Genomic DNA, 23,579 nt, shown 5'->3' with positions numbered 1-23,579 from the left:
AATCCCAGACTCTTTCATGGTTCAGCAACAACCTTTCAATACTAAGTGAATAAGTCAGAGAAAGACAAAGATTAGACATCACTTATATTTGGAATCTGAAAAAAGATACCAGTGAACTCATTTACAAAACAGGAACATCTGATTGTATAGCACAGGGAGCTGTGTTCAATGTTATGTGGCAGCCTGGATGGGACAGGAGTTTGGGGGAGAATGGACACATGTATATGTGTGGCTGAGTCCCTCGACTGTTATTTATCCCGACCCCTTGAAAGAGCTGATCCTCTTGGGACTCAGCAGTACCCTATACCCATACCCACCTCACCCCCTAGTATAAATCCACCTCACCCCGCCTCGTCTTTGCTCTTTTATTAAAATTTGAAAGGAGTTCACTTTCCTGCATTGGAGAAGGAAATGGCAACCCACTCCAGTGTTCTTGCCTGGAGAATCCCAGGGACGGGAGAGCCTGGTGGGCTGCCGTCTATGGGATCGCACAGAGTCAGACACGACTGAAGTGACTCAGCAGCAGCAGCAGCAGCAGAGTAGGTTCACAATGTTGTGTTAGTATCAGGCATAGAGCGAATTGAATCAGTTACATTTAAAACATTATTAGAGAAAAAAATCTCCTTTAATGAGAACTGCATTCTTTATCAAGTGTTTGTTTCATGCTTGTGATGACATAGCTTCAAATACTTGAGAAAAACTTGTATAATAATATATATAATATATAATTATATATTATGTATAATAATTACATATAGTAATTATAGTTATATAACAATGATATAATAATATATAGTTGTCAATATTTCCTCAATGTACCAGTGCCAGTAAAGTCGCTCAGTCATGTCTGACTCTTTGTGATCCATGGACTGTAGCCTACCAAGCTCCTCCATCTATGGAATTTTCCAGGCAAGAGTACCGGAGTCGGTTGCCATTTCCTTCTCCAGGGGATCTTCCTTACCTAGGAATCGAACCCAGGTCTCCCACATTGCAGGCAGACAATTTACTGTCTGAGATACCAGAGAAGCCCAATGTAATGGAACATCAAATTACTGTATGACCTTTTGAGGGTAATTAGGCAATTTACGGAGACGGCAATGGCACTCCACTCCAGTACTCTTGCCTGGAAAATCCCATGGATGGAGTCGCTAAGAGTTGGACACGACTGAGCGACTTCCCTTTGACTTTTCACTTTCATGCATTGGAGAAGGAAATGGCAACCCACTCCAGTGTTCTTGCCTGGAGAATCCCAGGGGCGGGAGAGCCTGGTGGGCTGACGTCTATGGGGTCACACAGAGTCCGAGACGACTGAAGTGATTTAGCAGCAGCAGCAGCAGGCAATTTACTTTAAAAAAAAAAAAAAAAAATTGTAATCTATTTTTCTCTTTTCTTTGTTGTCTGTTTGGAAGCACTGCCACATGTGAACAACAAAGCAGAGTATAAAATATAACGTTTTCAGAAGACATTAGAATTTTCGGCAAAATTATCAACTATACACTATTTGTAAATATTTCTGTGGATTAACTAAACATTAAATCTTGGTCACAACATGTGGACAGAAAAAATTACGCTAAGGAAAAACTATTGAAAAAACAAATACTGTGGTGTGATTTGAACAATACCACTGAAACATATGTTGCCATATGTAAAACAGATAGCCAGTGGCAGTTTGATATATGAAGCAGGACACCCAGAGCCAGTGCTTTGTGAAGACCTGGACAGATAGGATGTGGAGGGAGGTGGGTTAGGAAAGGAGGGGACATATGTATGTCTATGGCCAATTCGTGTTGATGCAGAGCAAAAACCATAACAATATTGTAAAAAAAAAAAAAAGTTTTTAAATACATCTAAGAATAAACAATGGAGTATATTACTTAATTCTATAATGTGACATCAAGACTTTAATATCCTCTGGACTTCTATTTCTTACCTAATATTTCCAAACATTAATGTTCCTAATGTTCTTAGGCTAGTGTAAACATGTCACAGGCAATGGACAGTAAATAGCAATTTATCTGCCTAGTAAAATAGACTAATAGTAATTTATACCATCTTCAACATCATATAGAACAATAGAAAATATGTGTACAGCAGGAAAAGGAATGTAATAAACTCAAAGCACGATTAAACATTCAGTGTTTTGTGAAACAGTCTCACGATGTTTTTTTGATGTTTGACTACTGACATCTTTAGACTTTATTTGGCGCCATCCTGTTCCAGTGGGTGACTGCAAAGTAACAAGAACGAAAACGTTGGGGTCTGCATATATGAAATTTCTAGTTTAGCAAACAAAAAAGTTCTCATCATATAGTGTGCTTTCTAAATTATTTCCAGGGCTTCCCTGGTCGCTTAGAAGTAAGGAATTCGCCTGCCAATGCAACAGACAAGGGACTGATAATTCCTGGTCTGGAAAATTCCCATATGCTGTAGAGCTCCTGACCCCATGAGCCACAATTATTCAGCCAACAATAAGCAAAAAAAAACAAAAAAAATTTTTTTTCCAGAATGCTCCAAGCTGCAAAAGACATATCACCTTTACCCTTATTTCCAAAGTTTTTATTTCCTAATTTTTGTATGCTTATTATTCCTATTTTCACTTCATGTAAATCAGGCACATACTTTTTAGTTTTATTTGGGCACAAAAGATAACATTGGGAAATATCACGTAGTGCACATATAAACAGGGGGTAGGTTTTACAGGGCCAGAATCCATAACTGCTCTGCTAAGGACAAAGTGTGGAGAGAATAACTCAAGTGTATATTGTTAGTATATAATCCCAAAATTGTCTATTTGATTTCACTATGCAAAGAAACTCTTAAGAGATTCTTTCAACCTTGACAGTCTTTGGTGCATTGCTAGTTTCTGTTATGAAGTACTGAGGTGTATTAAAATTGTGTTATTGAAAGAAACATGATCCATTCAGAGTTATGGAAAAAATGATACAAATTTTATTAGTGCACAAGACTTATGATACATTCTGAATAAAACAGAGGCACACTGTAAATGGCAGCAGGTAATGACGAAGCAGATATATGGCCATCCTCTTTCTGGTTCTTTTGATGAACATTTTTCAAGAAAACGGCTCTTTTCAATTTCCAAGAATAAGTTTCCATTAATCATTTACACACAATAGCAATTGCTAGTTAAGGGAGAAAAGGACCACCATTTCCCTGGTACTATTTGTCCCACACAATCAGTCCCCAGTAACCTGTCAACTCCCCTCCCATGAAAAGCCCAAGTCCCTCAATGTCCAGCCTGCTCTTTGCATGGTCAGATGGTAGAGCCTTCAGTTCTTTAACCACGGTGACCTGTGTACAGAAGGGCACCCTGAACATAATGAGCATGCTGAGTCATCTCATGGTTTTACATGGTTCTCTGTCCCTTGCTGATCCTAATTCACACACCACTGAATTTGATATCTCAGTGTCCCTGTTTTACCAGGATAGATATAAATGAACCACACCTAATGAAGTCAGTCCCTTCATCTTACTCATTTCTTTGCAGAGACCATCATGAAAGTCTCTAAGAAAGCTATAAGAATTTAAAACTTTAAGGAAATAAAGAAAAATAATGTAACGTTCTCAAGAAAATTCAAGTAATTAAACACACACTGAAGATAACGGGCCATTTCCACAAAAGTGGTTAAGTTTCAACATACTTAATTATTCTGCAGTAACATCATAGGTTAGTGCTGGAGAACTGAAGATTTATTTATTCCTCAAATGAATTCTCTCTTCTGTGATCTGCTGTGAGAACTGTCCCAAAAGATGACCAAATTCATTACAATTTTAAGGATTCTCTTCAATATGAATTTTTTGGGGGGAATCTTGAGGAAATAGTTTTCTTAAACATGTTTCCAAATTCGGTATAGCATAGTTTCTGACACACATGAATCATTTCATTATGCCCATGGTGTGAATAGTTCATGGAACAGACTACACAATATACATTACCTGCCCAAGTTTGATCTCCATACATATCCTCTCACGTTCCACAGTTTTGATCTTTGAGTTAAAGCTTCAGCGTGCACATTACTTTTATGTGGTTTCTCAGAAAGACATATATTCTGAAGTCTAGTGTACTCTGAACCCTCCAGAAAGCCCTTGCCCGTCCATTTCCAAGACTCCTCTTCACTGTGGAGTCTTGTCTAACATTTCAACTCAAGGTGAAAAATTTCCCACTCCAACTCAAGGTGAAAAATTTCCCACTCCCATTGCATTTGAGCATTGCTCCAGAATGTTCCCGAACTTGGACGTTTGGTAAAATCCTTCTCACAAATATTACATTTGTGTGGTTTAACTCCAGGATATATATTCTTACACACCTAAAGAGTGAGCAGTAACTGTGAAAACTTCCATAAAGCATAAAGTATAAAACTGCCAAAGTGTAAAGTATTTGGTGAATCCTAAGTTTAAGGTAGTACCTAAAGGTCATGCCATATTCTGTACACTGGTAAGGTTCTCTCTAGTATGGATCATCTGATGGCTAGTGCAGTGTGAGCCCCAAGTAAAGGTTTTACACACTCATGTCACTTGTAAGCTTTCTCTCCAGAATGACTTCTTTACTGAATCCTGACTTAGGACTGTTGTCCAAAAGCCTTGACACACTCATTACATTGATATAGTTTCTATCCAGTGTGAATATTCTCAAGAAGCCTAAGGTGTAAACACCTGACAAAAGCCTGGACACACTGATTGCATTCGGATGGTCTCTCTAGTCCATCACCTGATGTCTTTTGAGGGCTGAATACCACCTGAAGGGTTTGCCACACACACTCTTACATTTGTGTCTCTGCATTATGAATTCTCTGCTGATGGGAAAGATGAAACCTGTTATTGAAGCCCTGGCCACACATTATATTTACATGATTTCCTCCTTAAGATTGGAGAAACGGACTGTGCTTTAAATGTATGGATTCTCACCAGTATGAATTTTCTCATGTGTTGTAAATAACTGAATGCCTTCCAAAAGACACCACATGCACTATGTGGGTAAGATTTCCATTCAGAATTAATTACGTGATGGTTAGTTACGTCTCAACACAGAACCAAAGCTTTGTGCCACCTACCACATTTGTGAGGTTTCCTCGTTTGACTTTTCTGAGGGTCAAAAAGTTGATATACCTTATGACTGAAGGGTTTGTCATATAAATTCCATTTATGTGGTTTCCCTCCTGTATGAACTGCCCAATGGTCAGCTGAGGCTGAATATGCACTAGAAGCTTTACCATATTTCTTTCATTTGTATGCTTTTTATACAATATTAATTCTTTGATTAATTATAAGGCCTGAGCTCTGACTAAAGGCTTTGCTACATTCATTACATCTGCACTAAAATGTTTCTCATAATTGTTGTAACATTTTTCTCCACTATGAATTATCTGATTTCTTAGATGGTCATTTCAAGCACTGCCCACATACATCACATTTCTATGCTGTCTCTCCTGAATGAACTGCATGATGGTGAGGCTAGCTGTGCAGTAAAATGTTTGTCAGAATGGCTACATTTGTAAGGTTTCTCTCCAGTATGAATTCTCCAACAAACTGCAAGGTTTGCATTTAAAGGCCTTGCCACTGAGATCACATTTATATGGTTTCTCTCCAGTATGAATTCTCTGATGAATTCCAAGCTGTGAGTTTCCAGTAAAGCATCAGCCACACACAACACATTTACACGGCTTCTCTCCAGTATGAATTCTCTGATGAAATGCAAGGTTTGCCGTTTGACTAAAGGTCTTGCCACATACATCATTATTTATATGGTTTCTCTCCAATGTTTCCAATGAACTGCAAAGACCTGCAACTGAAGACTTCGCCACATAAACTACCTTTCTACACTTTTCCTCCCATATAAACTGTCTGATGGCAATTTAAGGGTGACTGTGCACTAAAATGTTTGTCCTAATTGTTACATTTGTAAGGTTTCTCTCCAGTATGAATTCTCTTATGAATTGAAAGGATTGAATTTTGACCAAAGGCCTGTCCACATACATCACATTTACATGGTTTCTCTCCAGTATGAACTCTCTGATGAACTACAAGGCCTGAATTTCGACTGAAGGCCTTTCCACACATATCACATTTATATGGTTTCTCTCCAGTATGAACTCTCCGATGAACTACAAGCCTTGCATTTACACTAAAGGCCTTGCCACACACATCACATTTATATGGTTTCTCTCCAGTATGAAGTCTCCGATGAATTACAAGCCTTGCATTTACACTAAAGGCCTTGCCACATACATCACATTTAAATGGCTTCTCTCCGGTATGAATTCTCCCATGAACTACAAGTTTTGACTTTTGAGTATAGCCACGGCCACATACTTCACATGTATATGGTTTCTCTCCAGTATGAAGGGTCTGATGAACTGTACACCTTGCTTTTTGACTAAAGGCCTTTCCACACACATCACATTTATATGGTTTCTCTCCAGTATGTACTCTCTGATGAACTACAAGCCTTGAATTTAGACTAAAGGCCTTGCCACATACATCACATTTATATGGTTTCTCTCCAGTATGTACTCTCCGATGAACTACAAGCCTTGAATTTAGACTAAAGGCCTTGCCACATAGATCACATTTATATGGTTTCTCTCCAGTATGAACTCTCCGATGAACTACAAGTCTTGCATTTAGACTAAAGGCCTTGCCACATAGATCACATTTATATGGTTTCTCTCCAGTATGTACTCTCCGATGAACTACAAGCCTTGAATTTAGACTAAAGGCCTTGCCACATACATCACATTTATATGGTTTCTCTCCGGTATGCATTCTCCAATGAATTACAAGTATTGACTTTCGAGTATAGCCACGGCCGCATACTTCACATGTATATGGTTTCTCTCCAGTATGAAGGGTCTGATGAACTGTACACCTTGCTTTTCGACTAAAGGCCTTTCCACACACATTACATTTATATGGTTTCTCTCCAGTATGTACTCTCTGATGAACTACAAGCCTTGAATTTACACTAAAGGCCTTGCCACATACATCACATTTATATGGTTTCTCTTCAGTATGAATTCTCTGATGAATTAAAAATATTGACTTTTGAGTATAGCCACAACCACATACTTCACATGTATACGGTTTCTCTCCAGTATGTACTCTCTGATGAACTACAAGCCTTACATTTACACTAAAGGCCTTGCCACACACATCACATTTATATGGTTTCTCTCCAGTATGTACTCTCCGATGAACTACAAGCCTTACATTTACACTAAAGGCCTTGCCACACACATCACATTTATATGGTTTCTCTCCAGTATGAACTCTCCGATGAACTACAAGCCTTTCATTTACACTAAAGGCCTTGCCACATACATCACATTTATATGGTTTCTCTCCAGTATGAACTCTCCAATGAATTCCAAGGTGTGACTTTCGAGTATAGCCACGGCCACATACTTCACATGTATACGGTTTCTCTCCAGTATGAAGGGTCTGATGAACTGTACGCCTTGCTTTTCGACTAAAGGCCTTTCCACACACATCACATTTATATGGTTTCTCTCCAGTATGAACTCGCCGATGATGTTGAAGGTGTGTATGCTGTTTAAAGCAATGGCCACATACATCACATTTATATGGTTTTTCTCCAGTATGATTTCTCTGATGAACTATAAGGGTCGATTTATCATTAAAAGCCTTACAACATATGTTACATTTATATGCTTTTCTTCCTGTATGGATTCTTTGATGTCTAGAGAGTTCTGAGTCCTGAAGAAAAGTTATGTTACACTCATTACAACTGTAAGTGTTTTTCTTGTGTGCTTCCTGGTCTGGTACCAGTTCTGAGGGATGTATAACACCACTCTCATGTTTATGAGAATTGCCTTTATGGACACTACGAGTTCTCTGAGGTGGTAAACCTGAGGCGCTACTGTTGATATTCACCACAACCTGACTACATTCAGAAACTGTCCCTTCAGATTCAAGTATCTGCAACTGATCCTGAAAGCTTGATCCATGCCTTTCAACAGGCTTATTTCCTGCATCACTTCTACTATCATGATCTCTTCTATCGGTGAGATTGTTGTTATGGGATATAGATGTTCCTCTGTCATTTCTTTCATCATCTGTCCACAGACACTCAAAATCATACATATTTTCCTGTATCTTTCTGAGGAAAAAATCTTCAATTTCATGGCTTTCAGCTCTTCCAAACACTACTCTTTGAAAAATTTCTTCTTTACCACTGTTTCCTTTTGCCTGTAATTTCTTGATCATACGTATTTGAGACACATCTACAAAATATAAAAACCATATGCATTCTATCAATTACAATTCATAAATAAATTGTTTCATGCTGAATACATGGTATTATACCAAAAGGCATATCCATGCTGAACAGAATTATGCATCTTCCCAATGATGATCTTAAAAATATTTGAAACACTAAACGAATAGAACTCTTTAAAAATGAAAGAGCAATCACATGTAATCCAAATTAATTTTAGGGTAGCCTAGCTTCAAAGATACAGTCAGAACATATTAATTTTTTCCAAACTCATGTCAGTTCTCAAAGAAAAGGGTATTTTCACACCATGACTTCTAAACTCATTCTACGTGGTAGTAAACACACTGCTGTCTCATAATTGAGGAGAAAATATAGCATATTGTACACACTTTATGCATACTTATACATAAGTAAACGGTAAAGAACAGACAGTGCTACATAGGTGATTTGGTAGTAAAGAATTAGCCTGCCAATGCAGGAGACATAGGATAGGGAGCTTCAATCCCTAGGTGGGGGAGATCTCCTGGAGGAGGAAATGGCAGCCACTGAACTATCTTTGCCTGAAAAAAAATTTCATGGATAAGGAACTTAGCAGGCTACTGTCCATGAGATCACAAAGAGTCAGACAGAACGATCGACTGAACAAGCATTCATTAACACGCAATACACTGCAATGGTAAATAATCCCAAAGAAGCACTATAATGAGTAATGGAAAACATAAATAGCAGTTGACAACTGTTCAGGAAATTCCCTAAAATAATGGGGAAAAAAAAAAACAAAAAACTTTTCTAAATACCTCTTATAAATCTATCAGTAGATAGACGTATAGGCATTTTATGACATTGACAAGTTGTTCACGTCAGTAACACTGTGTAATACATACAGACCATCTCATCTATAAATAACAAAATATTAATAAATGAAACATTCTGTACTTGAAGAACAGTCATTCAGTACAGCGATTCCCTATCTATAAAGTAACTTTAACTTACTCAGTTCATTGGTTCCAAGATACATGTCAAGGAACAAGCTTTGGGGCCTCCCTTCTGGCTCAGAGGTAAAGAATCCACTTGGTAATTAATGCACAAGAGTTCCATCCCTCATCCAGGAAGTTGCCTCATACCTTGGAAGCAACTAAGCCTGTAGGCCACAACTCCGTGTTCCAGAGTTTGGGAGTCACAACTATTATGCACAGGCATAGAGCCCATACACTGTAACAAGAGAAGGCATTAGAATGAGAAGTCCATGCACTGCAAGTAGAGAGTAGCCCTTGCCTGCCACAAGTAACCAAAAGCCCCTAAAGCAACAAAAACCCAGTGCAACCAAAAATAAAAAACATTTAAAAAATGCAATGTATTGGTATGAAGAAAACCAATGTTATTTGAAAACTTATTAACCAGAGTCAGAGACAACTCATAAAAATGAAAAGTAAAATAAAAACATACAAGATGTAAAGTAGACAAAGAGATGTCACAATAAGCAAGTAAATATATAAAGGAAGTAAATATATTCTTTAAGCAAAAGTAATCTTTGAGGCAAATTCCCTGGTGGTCCAGTCGTTAGGACTACGCACATACACTGGAGGGGGCACAGATTCCATCCAGGAATGGGGAACTAAGATACCATCTGCCACATGGCACAGCAAAAAACCAAAAAAACCCCAGTAACTTCTGACCTTTTCTGTAAAACAGGCAACATTCTATACAACCTAACAGCCCTAATTACCTCGATTTTACAAATAAAGGTAGTGGATTCACAGGGTTCCTGTACACAACTCCATGGAACATGAAAGTAAATGAGCAAAAGCAGGACTGACACCGAGACTTACAGATTCACACATGCTCTGAACCACCAGGGCCCACTTGGGCAGAACAGAGGACAAAAAGTTACAATGAACTCCAGGAGTGTAAAAAGGAAACTTCAGATCAGACACAAGAACTGACCTGTGTAATTGTGTTACTTAGCCATACCTCTTGGAAATTGTTTTCAAGGCACCAACAAGATATCAATTCAGGTCCTGTCTAAGAGAGGACCTTAATCAATATCCACTGTCCTTACAGGTTTCCTGAGTTACAATCACAGAAGATCCAAACCACATTGCGGTTACACACACCCCTGAAGGATGTGGCAAAATAGTAACAGGAACAGCTGAGGGCTCTGAACAGGAAGACAGGCTGAAGGCAGCTCTGTGTAGGATCTGAGACACCAAATGCAATTGAAGAGCTGCCAGTCTTTCCCTTCTTCCAAAGAGGTCTCCCAAGTGTAGCAAATAGGAAGACAAACAGGCTGGGTCCGAAATAATCTCTGGAGGTGACAGCGCTGTTCTACACGGACCAAAAAGCAGGCATCCGATGGAATCCAGCATAGAAGGGGGACAAAGAGGAAATAGATCCCTTTGAAACACCTCATTACATGCTTCCCATAGTCAAGCAACAACATTGACAGGAGTCAAATGACAGATTGTTACAGATCATATAAAGACTTTGCCTTTTGGGACCTCTTTTCTTGGAGGTCCATTTTGCATAAAAACCTTTTTTTTTTTCTAATTAAATCATTTTCTTCATTTAGCAACAGCCACCTGTAAGTCAGACCTACTTTTTTTCTCCCTAATAAAATGTAATTTTCTGGTAGGAGACTGATGGGCTCCATGTTAAATGCCTTAAATGTGTCATCTTCCCCTTTGCATTCCCTGAGATGAGAAATACGTGGGCTTCAGTTGAGGAATTTACACCCAACAAAAACAGGGTAAATAGACAGTCATTCTCTAATCTCAGGGAATAATTATGGCAAGGACAAAGAAAGGAACAAACCCTGTTTGTTAAGGAAGACACTACACATGCCCAGAAAGGCTGCTTGGAGTCAAAACTCACAGGATAATTCCAGGCCATAATGAATCTTGCTCCTCCCAGAAGCCTTCACTTTGAGGTCCAACTTGGCTAAGATGTGCATGCACACTCCAGGGAGGGTCCTGAGACAAATTAACCAGGGCAAATAAACAAGGTGATTGGCCTGAGGGAAGATGAAGACCTGGAAAACTGCCCCTTTGTAAAGAATTTACACTTCCCAAAGGTGTCTCTCTCTCTCTGAGGTTGCCCATGTGCCTTGTCACATGTACTTTTCCTTTCAATAAACTTTGTCCTTTACTCTTTATCATCTGCCTCATCATCTGAATTTGTTCTTGACTAGGCAGGTCAGACTAGGGACCTTAGCCCTAAATGTTGGCTCCTGTGGTCCAGGGGTTAGGAGTCTCAATCTGGGAAATTAAGAACTTGCTTCCAGCTTTCGCTCACTCCCACTCACTGCTATGGGCATCCCAAATCAATTTCATTGTTCATACCTTTTGTTACTAAAAACACAGATCTTACCTTCCTTAAGCAACGATGAACTGTCCTTTGTATTAGCATTTTATAGAATGGTGACCATAAATACCAGTGATAACTTCTAAAAACATTTGCTTCTTATGGAGAACATCTCAGGGTAGCAACACACATATTAATAATCCAAAATCTCTGTAGTTTCTCTATGAGAGGAAATAACCAGTAATCAGTGCCTATGTGTGTGCTAAGTCGCTTTAGGCATGTACGACTCTTTGCAAACCCATGGACTGTAGCCTGCCAGCTCCTCCATGGTCTTCTCCAGGCAAGAATACTGAATTGGGTTGCCATTTACTACTCCAGGGATCTTTCCGACGCAGGGATTGAACTCTCAGTAATCAGTGTAATACAATAAAAGCATTACACAGTTTGATGACTCAACTCATGTCTTTCTTAGATGAGCAAACAAGCGTTTTTACTAGATATTTAATGGTGAATATTTCCCAGTTCATGTGCATCTGAAATTCATTTAGGTTAATTTCTCATAACTGTTTGATTTGTAAGTGCTTAGTTTTTCTTTTTTAAAGCCAACTGAATTAGATCTCACTTACAAACTAACCTCAGCAATATTATCCAAAAACAAAGACACACAGTATGACATGCATAAATCCAGACACACAGATGGACAGACAGAGACCATAGTTTTCTGCTTGAGATTTAAAATGTCTCTTTGACCTTTTTCTTTCCCCTTGGTTTGAAATTCTAATTTGCCCAAGGTTGAGGCCTCAGGCAAAGTGGGTTATGTATTTCAAGGACTTGGTAAAGGTTGCCTGCTGTGCTAAACTGCTTCAATCAGGTCCGATTATCTGTGATCCCATGGACTGTATCCTGCCAGGCTGCTCCTCCCATGGGACTGTCCAGGCAAGAACACTCTGGTGGGTTGCTATTCCCACCTCCAGGGCATCTTCCTAATCCAGGGATCAAATCTACCTTTCCCATACTTGCAGGCAGGTTCTATACAATTAGAGTCATCTGGGATGCCCTGGTAGAGGTTAACTTCAAGCTTTTTTCTAGGCTAGCTGTCTCAACGGGTTAGTTGCTTTTAACTCCATATGCAAAAAGAACCGGTTGTGCACTTTCAAAGAGAAAAAAAAAATTCATTTCAACCAGTTTTCTCCAGAGTCTAGAGAATAGCAGTTATCCTATGTCAAAAAACTTACCTTCCCTTTCCATAGTCATAGTTTTGTAGCTAAAACACAGATCAAATAGTGCTCAAATTGACAGTGGAAACAACAGCAGATGGGGTGATAAAAATCTTGGATTGTCCCTCTGGGGAGTTGGGGGTCTTGGATTGTTCAGAAGAAACTGAAGGGGTAAAGAAACTTCCTAGAGTGGGGGGCAGGAGTAGGGGAAGCTGGGCTCATCCTCCCCCTTGAGAGACAGGGGAAGTTAGAAGGGGACCAGCTGATGGAGAGGGAGACAGAGGGGTTGGGATGGGTTTAAGGACACAACAGGACAAAGAATGGAGAGAGAAAGGGCAGTGGGGGACACTACTGGAGCTGTGGGCCAGCTCAATAGAGAGCTGACTTAAAAAGTGAGGATTTGATCAGCCAAAATATAATTTTGACACTGTAATATGGACAAACATCTTCACTAATCATATAATTATTTTTCCAGTAACTTCTCTAAGACAGTTTTAAGAAGTACAGTTTATGTACTTCATGGTAGGAGAGAGGAGGATCCAGCCTCTCATCCAGCAGGGCAGATTATTATCCTTTCTCAAGGGGCAAGAATCACGAACATTCATTAACTTCTAAGGGTTCAGCCCTGTTTAATTTACGGTTCCACTTCTCACACAACCCAGAGAAGATGTTCCATGTATTAGCTAATGAGTAATAAGGTGAATTTTCCCATCTGGAAATAAAAACGTCATAAACCTTAATCTCTTGCTTCTTAAGGAATGGCGTTTTGTCTCACAAATCCTGCTCATAGCGCCAATTAATGCCTTGCCAAAAGTTTTCACTTTTGTCTCAGGTTCCAAGCATTTGTTAATAGGCCACTCATTCTATACAAATAAATATTTCAATGTTTATTAGAGAATTATCTAGGTGACTTTCAAGATACTAAGTAATCCAACCAGTCCATCCTAAAGGAGATCAGCCCTGGGTGTTCACTGGAAGGACTGACATTAGCTTTGTCTAACTCAATGAAACTAAGCCACGTTGTGTGGGGCCACCCAAGACGGGCGGGTCATGGTGGAGACGTCTGACAGAATGTGGTCCACTGGAGAAGGGAATGGCAAACCACTTCAGTATTCTTGCCTTGAGCACCTCATGAACAGTATGAAAAGGCAAAATGATAGGACACTGAAAGAGGAACTCCCCAGGTCAGTAGGTGCCCAATATGCTACTGGAGATCAGTAGAGAAATAACTCCAGAAAGAATGAAGGGATGGAGCCAAAGAAAAAACAACACCCAGTTGTGGATGGGACTGGTGATAGAAGCAGGGTCCGATCCTGTAAAGAGCAATATTGCACAGGAACCTGGAATGTTAGGTCCATGAATCAAGGCAAATTGGAAGTGGTCAAATAGGAGATGGCAAGGGTGAATGTTGACATTCTAGGAATCACTGAACTAAAATGGACGGGAATGGGTGAATTTAACTCAGATGACCATTATATCTACTACTGTGGGCAGGAATCCCTTAGAAGAAATGGAGTAGCCATCATAGTCAACAAGAGTCCAAAATGCAGTACTTGGATGTAATCTCAAAAACGACAGAATGATCTCTGTTTGTTTCCAAGGCAAACCATTCAGTATCCCAGTAATCCAAGTCTATGCCCCAACCAGTAACACTGAAGAAGCTGAAGTTGAATGCTTCAATGAAGACCTACAAGACCTTTTAGAACACCCAAAAAAGATCTCCTTTTAATTATAGGGGACTGGAATGCAAAAGTACGAAGTAAAGAAACACCTGAGGTAACAGGCAAATTTGGAATATGGAATGAAGCACGACAAAGGCTAATAGAGTTTTGCCAAGAGAATGCATTGGTCATAGCAAACACCCTCTTCCAACAACACAAGAGAAGACTCTACATATGGACATCACCAGATGGTCAACACCGAAATCAGATAGATTATATTCTTTGCAGCCAAAGATGGAGAAGCTCTATACAGTCAGCAAAAACAAGACAGGGAGCTGATTGTGGCTCAGATCATGAACTCCTTATTGCCAAATTCAGACTTAAATTGAAGAAAGTAGGGAAAACCACTAGACCATTCAGATATGACCTAAATCAAATCCCTTATGATTATACAGTGGAAGTGAGAAATAGATTTAAGGGCCTAGATCTGATAGATAGAGTGCCTGATGAACTACGGATGGAGGTTCGTGACAGTGTACAGGAGACAGGGATCAAGACCATCCCCATGGTAAAGAAATGCAAAAAAGCAAAATCGCTGTTTGGGGAGGTCTTAGAAATAGCTGTGAAAAGAAGAGAAGCGAAAAGCAAAGGAGAAAAGGAAAGATATAAGCATCTGAATGGAAAGTTCCAAAGAATAGCAAGGAAAGATAGAAAGCCTTCCTCAGTGATCAATGCAAAGAAATAGAGGAAAACAACAGAATGGGAAAGACTAGAGATCTGTTCAAGAAAATTAGAGACACCAAGGGAACATTTTATGCAAAGATGGGCAAAATAAAGGACAGAAATGGTATGGACCTAACAGAAGCAGAAGATATTAAGAAGAGGTGGCAAGAATACACAGAAGAACTATACAAAAAAGATCTTCACGACCAAGATAATCACCATGGTGTGATCACGCACCTAGAGCCAGACATCCTGGAATGTAAAGTCAAGTGGGCCTTAGAAAGCATCACTATGAACAAAGCTAGTGGAGGTGATGGAATTCCAGTTGAGCTATTTCAAATCCTAGAAGATGACGATGTGAAATTGCTGCACTGAATATGCCAGTAAATTTGGAAAACACAGCAGTGGCCACAGGACTGGAAAAGGTCAGTTTTCATTCCAATCCCAAAGAAAGGCAATGCCAAAGAGTGCTCAAACTACCGCAGAATTGCACTCACCTACTAGTAAAGTAATGCTCAAAATTCTCCAAGCCAGTCTTCAGCAATATGTGAACCATGAACTTCCAGATGTTCATGATGGTTTTAGAAAAGGCAGAGGAACTAGAGATCAAATTGCCAACATCCGCTGGATCACTGAAAAAGCAAGAGTTCCAGAAAAACATCTATTTCTGCTTTATTGACTATGCCAAAGCCTTTGACTGTGTGGATCACAATAAACCGTGGAAAATTCTGAAAGAGATGGGAATACCAGACTACCTGACTTGCCTTTTGAGAAACCTGTATGCAGGTCAGGAAGCAACAGTTAGAACTGGACATGGAACAACAGACTGGTTCCAAATAGCAAACGCAGTATGTCAAGGCTATATATTGTCACCCTGCTTATTTAACTTATATGCAGAGTACATCATGAGAAACACTGGGCTGGAAGAAACACAAGCTGGAATCAAGATTGCCGGGAGAAATATCAATAACCTCAGATAAGCAGATGACACCACCCTTATGGCAGAAAGTGAAGAGGAACAAAAAAGCCTCTTGGTGTAAGTGAAAGAGGAGAATGAAAAAGTTGGCTTAAAGCTCAACATTCAGAAAACGAAGATCATGGCATCTGGTCCCATTACTTCCTGGGAAATAGATAGGGAAACAGTGGAAACAGTGTCAGACTTTATTTTTGGGGGCTCCAAAATCACTGCAGATGGTGACTGCAGCCATGAAATTAAAAGACGCTTACTCCTTGGAAGGAAAGTTATGACCAACCTATAGCATATTCAAAAGCAGAGACATTACTTTGCCAACAAAGGTCTGTCTAGTTAAGGCTATGGTTTCTCCAGTAGTCATGTATGGATGTGAGAGTTGGACTGTGAGTAAAGCTGAGCACTGAAGAATTGATGCTTTTGAACTGTGGTGTTGGAGAAGACTCTTGAGAGTCCCTTGGACTGCAAGGAGATCCAACCAGTCCATTCTAAAGGAGATCAGTCCTGGGTATTCTTTGGAAGGACTGATGCTAAAGCTGAAACTCCAATACTTTGGCCACCTGATGCAAAGAGTTGACTCATTGGAAAAGACTCTGATGCTGGGAGGGATTGGGGACAGAAGGAGAAGGTGAGGACAGAGGATGAGATGGCTGGATGGAATCACCGACTCAATGGACATGAGTTTGGATGAACTCTGGAAGTTGGTGATGGACATGGAGGCCTGGCATGCTGCGGTTCATGGGGTCGCAAAGAGTTGGACATGACTGAGCGACTGAACTGAACTGAAAAGACAAGGAAATAAAAACAGCAGAGGATACATCACCAAATTGGCTTCTGACCCAAGTGCAGACTGGAGCAGCCCTGGGAAGTACCAGGACACAGCACATCCGGAGTCTCAACTGGGTAAAGGTCCCCGGCAGCCTGTCCACTCCATGAGTTAGGCTTTAACACTGCAGTTCGGGGTTCCTGCTTATCATCCCAGGATGCAAACTGATATCATCAATCTGTGAGCAAACAGAAGCTCTGGTTTCATCTTAATGCTGTTTGTCTTATGAAACTTGGATGTTCCTAAGCCTGGGGCTGGGTTTGTCAGAGTCTCTTTGAACAATCTCAAGGGTGAACAATCTCAAGATTTGTGTCCTAACTTGTCTATGTTGCTGCAATCCTTGCACTCACAGCAGGCAGTCAGGGTACTCACAGTCAGGGTGTGTCCAGGCAGGTTGGAGGCAAGCACAGAGGAATGCACTGCTTTGTCTTAAAGCCTAAACAGGATTATTTATTTAATTTCCCTAACACCCTGGTGGCCACATGGTAAAAAGTTAGCTTGCCGATGCGGGAGACATGGGTTCGATCTTTGTTCTGGGAAGATCTCGCATGCCAGGGAGCAACTAAGTTGAAGGACAGATTCTGAGCCTGGGTAGCGAAACTACTGAAGCACGCGTGCCTAGAGCTGGTGCTCCACAACAAAAGAAGCCACCGTGATGAGAAGCCATGCACCCTGCAAGCAGAGAGTAGCCCCCACTTGTCTCAAATAGAGAAATGGCCATACAGGAAATACACCCAGTATAGCCAAAAAAAAGAAAAACCAAAAAGTCTTGCCTTTGTCTCTGTGGGCACTAAAGCACCACTGGAGGGTGATGTACATTTCACAGGTCAACGAACAGAGCAGGAAGTTGAAGAAAAATCTCCTGTGAGAGTTCACAAACACTAAATATCTGTTTTCTCACAGAACTCTCGCACTTCAAGAGTTTCCCAAACACGATGAATGGTGTGGCTTCCTCTCTGCCTTGTGACAGCTGACCTGAAGTCACACTGTTGATCCTTTCCCATTCATCTGATTTTCTGCTAATTAGCACCTCTTTCTCCACAATCCAGGGATCTTTCTTGCGCTATGAAAATAGAGTTATGATTCAGGTCAGAATCAGAAATTCCTGCTCAGAAGAAATCTCATATTTGGCTTCTTCCAGAATCCAAACTTTGTTTTTTTTAAATAAATGCATTTGCTATCTTTAATAATTTTGTTTATTCATTTACTTTGGCTGGAGTGAGTGATCCTTGCTGCTTGGACTTTTCCCCAAGTTGGGCAAGTAGGGGTTACTCTCCAGTTGCAGTGTATTGGCTTCTCATTTGCTTTGCCTTCTCCTGGGTCCACAGGCTTCAGTAGTTGTCCCATGTGGGCTCAGTAATTACAGCTTCCAGGTCTAGAATGCTGCTTTAGTAGTTCAGGCCCACAGGCTTAGCTGCTCTGTGTTGTGGGATCTTCCAGACCAGGGATCGAACCTGTGTCTCCTGCATTGGCAGGTGGAAAATCCCAGCTCTTTTGTCCGTCAAGAAATGAGGACATTATGATGGACAGAAAATATTTCACAAATTACTTTACTATCTGCCTCCTTCTGAATGCACAGGGAACAGTATACTATACAGTACAGTATATATCAGTTATCTAGTTCCTTTCCAAGAGTTACTGAACCAAGAATACAGGGGTATAAAACAGGCAACTGGATTTTCAAAGTTTGAAATCAGCTTTATAAACACTCAAGCTCTGGAAAAACTCCTTGTGTATCACACAGTGGGCAGGTCATCAGAAGGAAAGACAAGTTTGAACTCCCGATGCTAAACATGAAGCCTTACATGTCCGAGTGACAAGGTTTTCAGCTCAGTCAAGAAAAACAGGGCTCCTAAGAGACAGCAAGGGAAAATGCAGAGATACCGCAAAGTAGATCCCTACTTCAGAGGGAAGTGATCCTCACCCACAGACAGCAGGTTCCTGAGGGTCTCCACCATCACGTCCTTGTACAAGGTCCTCTGGGCAGGGTCCAGAGAGTCCCACTCCTTGAGAGTGAAATCTATGAACACATCCTTGAAGGTCAACTGTGCCTGAAATGAAAACACATTTAACCAACGGGCCCTGAGGAGGGTTCTTATTTTCACAGAAAAGGATAAGAAGTGAGACAGGTAAGGTCAATTCAACTGAAGTAATATTCTGATATGTTCATGCAAATCTATATGGAGCAAATTGTTGCTCTCTAACTTAATCTCCTATTTTTTCATAAGATGATGATATCCTCCAATCAACATGAATTCATCATGAGTGTGGACAAGACATGAAAAATATATAAATTACAATTAACAGTGGGTCGCTGATGCAGAAGTGTTGCGTTCAACACACTGAGTGACATTCACTATCTAGATGAGTTACAGCAAGACTGCTGTCTTCAGAGAGGACAAAGTCCACAGTGGCTTTAAAAGAACACAGACTGTGATGAAGATGTCATCATCACACTGATGAGAGGTGTCTCAACACTTCATACACACTAAGCATTACTCTAAAGACTTTACCCATATGAACTTGTCATCAACATAACAACAACAGTAGAGAAAGATCTGTGTCCATCTTACTGGGGAGAAGACTCTGTCACTCTAATAAATAGCTCTGATCAAACAGTTAAGAAATGAGGCAATAGCACCTGAGCTCAGGTGGTTGGGAGAGACAACTGAACCTAAGGAATCAAAGAGTTAAGTAACAGTATAAAAGACCATCCCCAGAGAGTCCCCTGAGAATACCTGAAACAAGTTCAAGGGAGCTGAAGGGCAATGGAACAGCATGAATAGTCACTGTACAAGTCACCCCCTCTACCCCCCAACCCACACAATGTCAATAATCTGACTACTATTGACATTACTCATGTGATGAGGTAGAAACTATTAAAGGCATGGAATACACATTTAAGATACAACTGCAACTGCTCTAAGCATAAACCGTATTTATGAGATGGTTTTGTAATAAAATCATGGAGTTACACATCCATGCACTCATGCATGCACATGGAAACACACAATTGATTGAAACAAGAAGCGTTGTCTTTATTTTTTTCTTTCGTTCAATCAAAACTTAGTGAGTATCAACTCTGTGTCCCTAACTGGGAGTACAGCAGTGAACACGACGGAGCTTACCATCCAGCGGCCAGCCAGCCAATTACATCCATAGTTTTAACATCACTATTTTTATATGTGCTCTGAAACAGGCCTGGTGCTAAGAGAAGATTCAACAGAAAGTCTTGACCTACATCGAGAAGTCAGACAAGGTCTCTGTGAGGAAGAAACGCTTAGGATTGGCAAGGTGGGAAATGGAAGAGTTTTGTAAGCAGACAGAAGAGCCTGAGTGCTCTGACACAGGAAGATATTTACTGAACAGAAAACCAGCCAGTCTGACTGCAACGTGGGAATGAAGACGGGGTAATGCCAGGAAAAGGCTGATTTCTGCAAGGCATATAAATTGAGGATGTTATTTCAAAAGCAACTGGACATGACTTAAGAATCTGCAGGAGGAAAGTTAGAGATTTAGGTTTGTTTTTCAGCACTCACTTTGCTATGTGAGGAGGTTGTTGTTCAGTTGGCTCAGTCATGTCAGACTCTATGGGACTCCATGGACTGTAGCCTGCCAGGCTCCTCTGTCCATGGGATTCTCCAGGCAAGAAAACTGGAGTGGGTGGCCATTCCCTTCTCCTACATTTTGGCATCTTTGGCACATTAAAAGTGAGTCAAATGTAAGTTTGATTCAGTAAGTTTGTTAACATTCTATTTCCTTTTTACACCTCATATGGTTTGGTTATGCTGGGCCTTTGTTGCTGTGACCCAGCTGTCTCTACTTGTGGCTGCACTGCAAGGAGTTGTGGCTGCAGTGCCCAGGCTCTCATTGCAGTGGCCTTCCTTGTTTCAGAAGACCAGCTCAAGCATGCAGGCTTCAGTAGTTAAGGATTCCGGGCTCCAGAGCACAGCCACAGCAGTTGTTGGGCATGGGCTTAGTTGCTCTGCGGCATCTTCCAGGAATTGGGATGGAACCTGTGTCCCCTACACTGGCAGACACATTGCTATCCACTTTATCACCAGAGAAGTCCTCAACATTATCTTATACTATTAAAAACATAAAAAGCAGTACAAGCAGAAAATAATACAGAAAATACTTAAACGCCAATCTGTATAAAATACCTGTACTGAAAATAATATGATGGCGTACCTGGTGGCTCAGTGGTAAAGAGTCCACTGACCAATGTAAGAAACACAGGTTGTTGCCTGGCCCATTAAGATCCCACATGCTGAGGGGCAACTAAGCCTGTGAATCTCAATTCCTGAGCCAGAGCTGTAGAGCCCAGGAGGTGAAACTACTGAAGCCAGCACGCTCTAGAGCCTGGGCTGCAAGACAAGAGAAGCCACCACAATGGGAAGTGTGCACACCGCTACCAGAATGGTCACCGCTCTCCAGAACTAGGGAAAAGACACTGAAGCAAGGAAGTCAGAGTACAGGAAATAAATATATTTTAAAAGTAATAATGTGATTTTTATCATTAATTTTAGGTATGTACTTTTTAACAAACTCCAAAATTTATGATTTTATTCCACTAAGAAAATACTGAATCAAGATTAGTAAAGTTGGAGAATTCCCTCATGGTCCAGTGGTTAAGATCCCTCACATCCACTGCAGGGTTTCAGGTTCGAGCCCTACTCAGCGAACTAAGACCCTAGAAGCTGAATCATGTGGTCAAAAAAGAAAGAAAAAAAATTAGTAAGCCCGATTTCACAGTTTAAATTAGATGGTGTAATGAAACACTCCCTAGCCCTGACATCTCTTTCTGAACATTGTATTCCATTCCCAAACACTTAAGTTTTCAGGGAGGTGCTCATTTAGTTTTAAATGTACTATAAAAAGTCAGAACTGATTTCCCCTCATTGGCCTCTTTGGCAGATTTTAACATATACCGTACATGTTAATACCTGAGGTCCACCTACAGCTTCTTTACCCTGATTGACAGAGAGCAGACAGAGCATCCACATGGGCCATAAGCAACCCCTGCTGCCCAACAGCACTGAGACCCTGTCTTCAAACCGTGGATGATAAGCCCTGCCCAGGGGAGCCCCCTCACAAGGTCCAGGTCACTGGGTCATGGGGAGACAGGATCTAAGTGGAGACGCCAGGCCTTGAGGGAAGGCCCCAGCTGAGTATGCATGTACAAGAGTCAGACAGGATACTTCAGAGTCAGACACGATTAGCGAGTCCAGAGAAGGGCATTTCAGGAAGGCAGTGTGAGAATCCACTGAGAATATGACCTTACAGGAGAAAGAGCCATGACTGACTCCTGTTCTTTCCTCTTCTGTGCTTCTTCGTCCATGAGTCTTCACAGTTCTATCATGAAAGTGGAAAACATGCTGTTTAGTGCTTAGAGTCAACACATTCCCTTCCTGAGCCCCAACCACACACGCAGGGAAGCCCTCACTGTGTGGAACGGACAGTTTTCTGGGCCCATTGTTTCAGGAGGGACTCAAGATAGTCAACTCCCACAGAGAGACCAACACGGGACTTTCCCACACTTTCCCTCGGATCACATTGCCCTCCTGGTGAGGCCTTATGTACACAGAAGCAGGGGGCACCTCCGCTGACCCCACAATCCCCTTCAGGTCACACAGCAGGCCCTGGTCCAGCCCCACTCAGAGGAGAGTGCCCTCCCCTCCCCCAGGGCTTGATCTCAGTCTCAGAAGTGGAGGCTAAGAGCCCTGGTGCTCAATGCAGGATCCAGATCGGAATCATCCTCGGCCTGTGCCCATTCCTGGGGCGAGGCCCCACTTGAGATCTTGAGAGGCGTGTCTTTTGGGGGAGGGGTACAAAACATGCCCGGGCAAATGCCTCATGATCTCATGTGAAGCCTGGGTTGATCACTAGTGAAGGATTAAGGCCAGGCCACCTCCCACTTTCTTCTTTTCCAGCTTTACTGAGACTAACGAGAAGGATTATGTGTACATATACCATACACCATGTGATCATGTGACACGTGTCCACTGTGAAATATTTATCACAATCTACAAATCAACACATCCATCACCTCCAAATTCCGATGTTCTGTGTGCGGTGAAAACACTGACGACATACTCTGATGACAAATTCCCAGCAGGCAGTAACAGAATAGAATTAACTATGGTCAGCGTGCTGTACACACCTCCCCAGGACGCATTCATTTTACAACCCAAAGTCTATACCACCCTTCGACCAACATCTCCCCAACCTCCCCACCTCCCAGCCCCAGATAACCACCATCCCACTGTCTGGTACTAGTGAGTTTCACTTTTTTACATTCTACATATAAGCGAGCACATACAATATCAGTCTTACCCTGTCTGTCCTAATTCACTTAGCATAATATTCTCTACATTCATCTAAGCTGTCCCAAGTGACAAAAATCTCCATCTACACAGGAAGGGATAAAAAAACCTTCCTTAGTGATCAACGCAAAGAAATAGAGGAAAACAATAGAATGGGAAAGACTAGAGATCTCCTGAAGAAAATTAGATTCCAAGGGAACATTTCAAGCAAAGATGGGCACAAAAAAGGACAGAAATGGTATGGACCTAGCAGAAGCAGAAGATATTAAGAAGACGTGGCAAGAATACACAGGAGAACTGTACAA

The 23,579-nt window shown here is 41.1% G+C and overlaps 1 protein-coding gene across 12 annotated transcripts in view; it reads right to left on the bottom strand.

Moving 5' to 3' along the window:
- Positions 1-2,926: 2,926 nt before the first annotated feature.
- The window catches only part of LOC113876104 (zinc finger protein 665-like), a 41,418-nt gene continuing 20,765 nt past the window's right edge, over positions 2,927-23,579 (bottom strand). For 4 of the 12 annotated variants that reach the window (XM_027514938.1, XM_027514937.1, XM_027514939.1 and 1 more), the window contains 3 exons: positions 22,233-22,303; positions 18,873-18,999; positions 2,927-8,258 (listed from right to left, as the gene is read on the bottom strand). In XM_027514938.1, coding sequence (XP_027370739.1) covers positions 5,902-8,258; positions 18,873-18,999; positions 22,233-22,289 — 2,541 coding nt within the window. In that variant the 5' untranslated portion in view covers positions 22,290-22,303 and the 3' untranslated portion in view covers positions 2,927-5,901. Of the gene's footprint in view, positions 8,259-9,244; positions 10,577-11,122; positions 11,221-11,617; positions 11,868-16,945; positions 17,127-18,872; positions 19,000-22,232; positions 22,304-23,579 lie in introns of those variants that run through there. The other 8 variants (XM_027514948.1, XM_027514942.1, XM_027514943.1 and 5 more) reach the window with 7 other exon arrangements.

Source organism: Bos indicus x Bos taurus, chromosome 18 (genome assembly GCF_003369695.1).
Source record: "Bos indicus x Bos taurus breed Angus x Brahman F1 hybrid chromosome 18, Bos_hybrid_MaternalHap_v2.0, whole genome shotgun sequence".
Classification (NCBI taxonomy): Eukaryota; Metazoa; Chordata; class Mammalia; order Artiodactyla; family Bovidae; genus Bos; species Bos indicus x Bos taurus.
The sequence above is the reverse complement of the archived record's forward strand: the minus strand, read 5'-3'. Positions and strand labels throughout refer to the sequence as shown.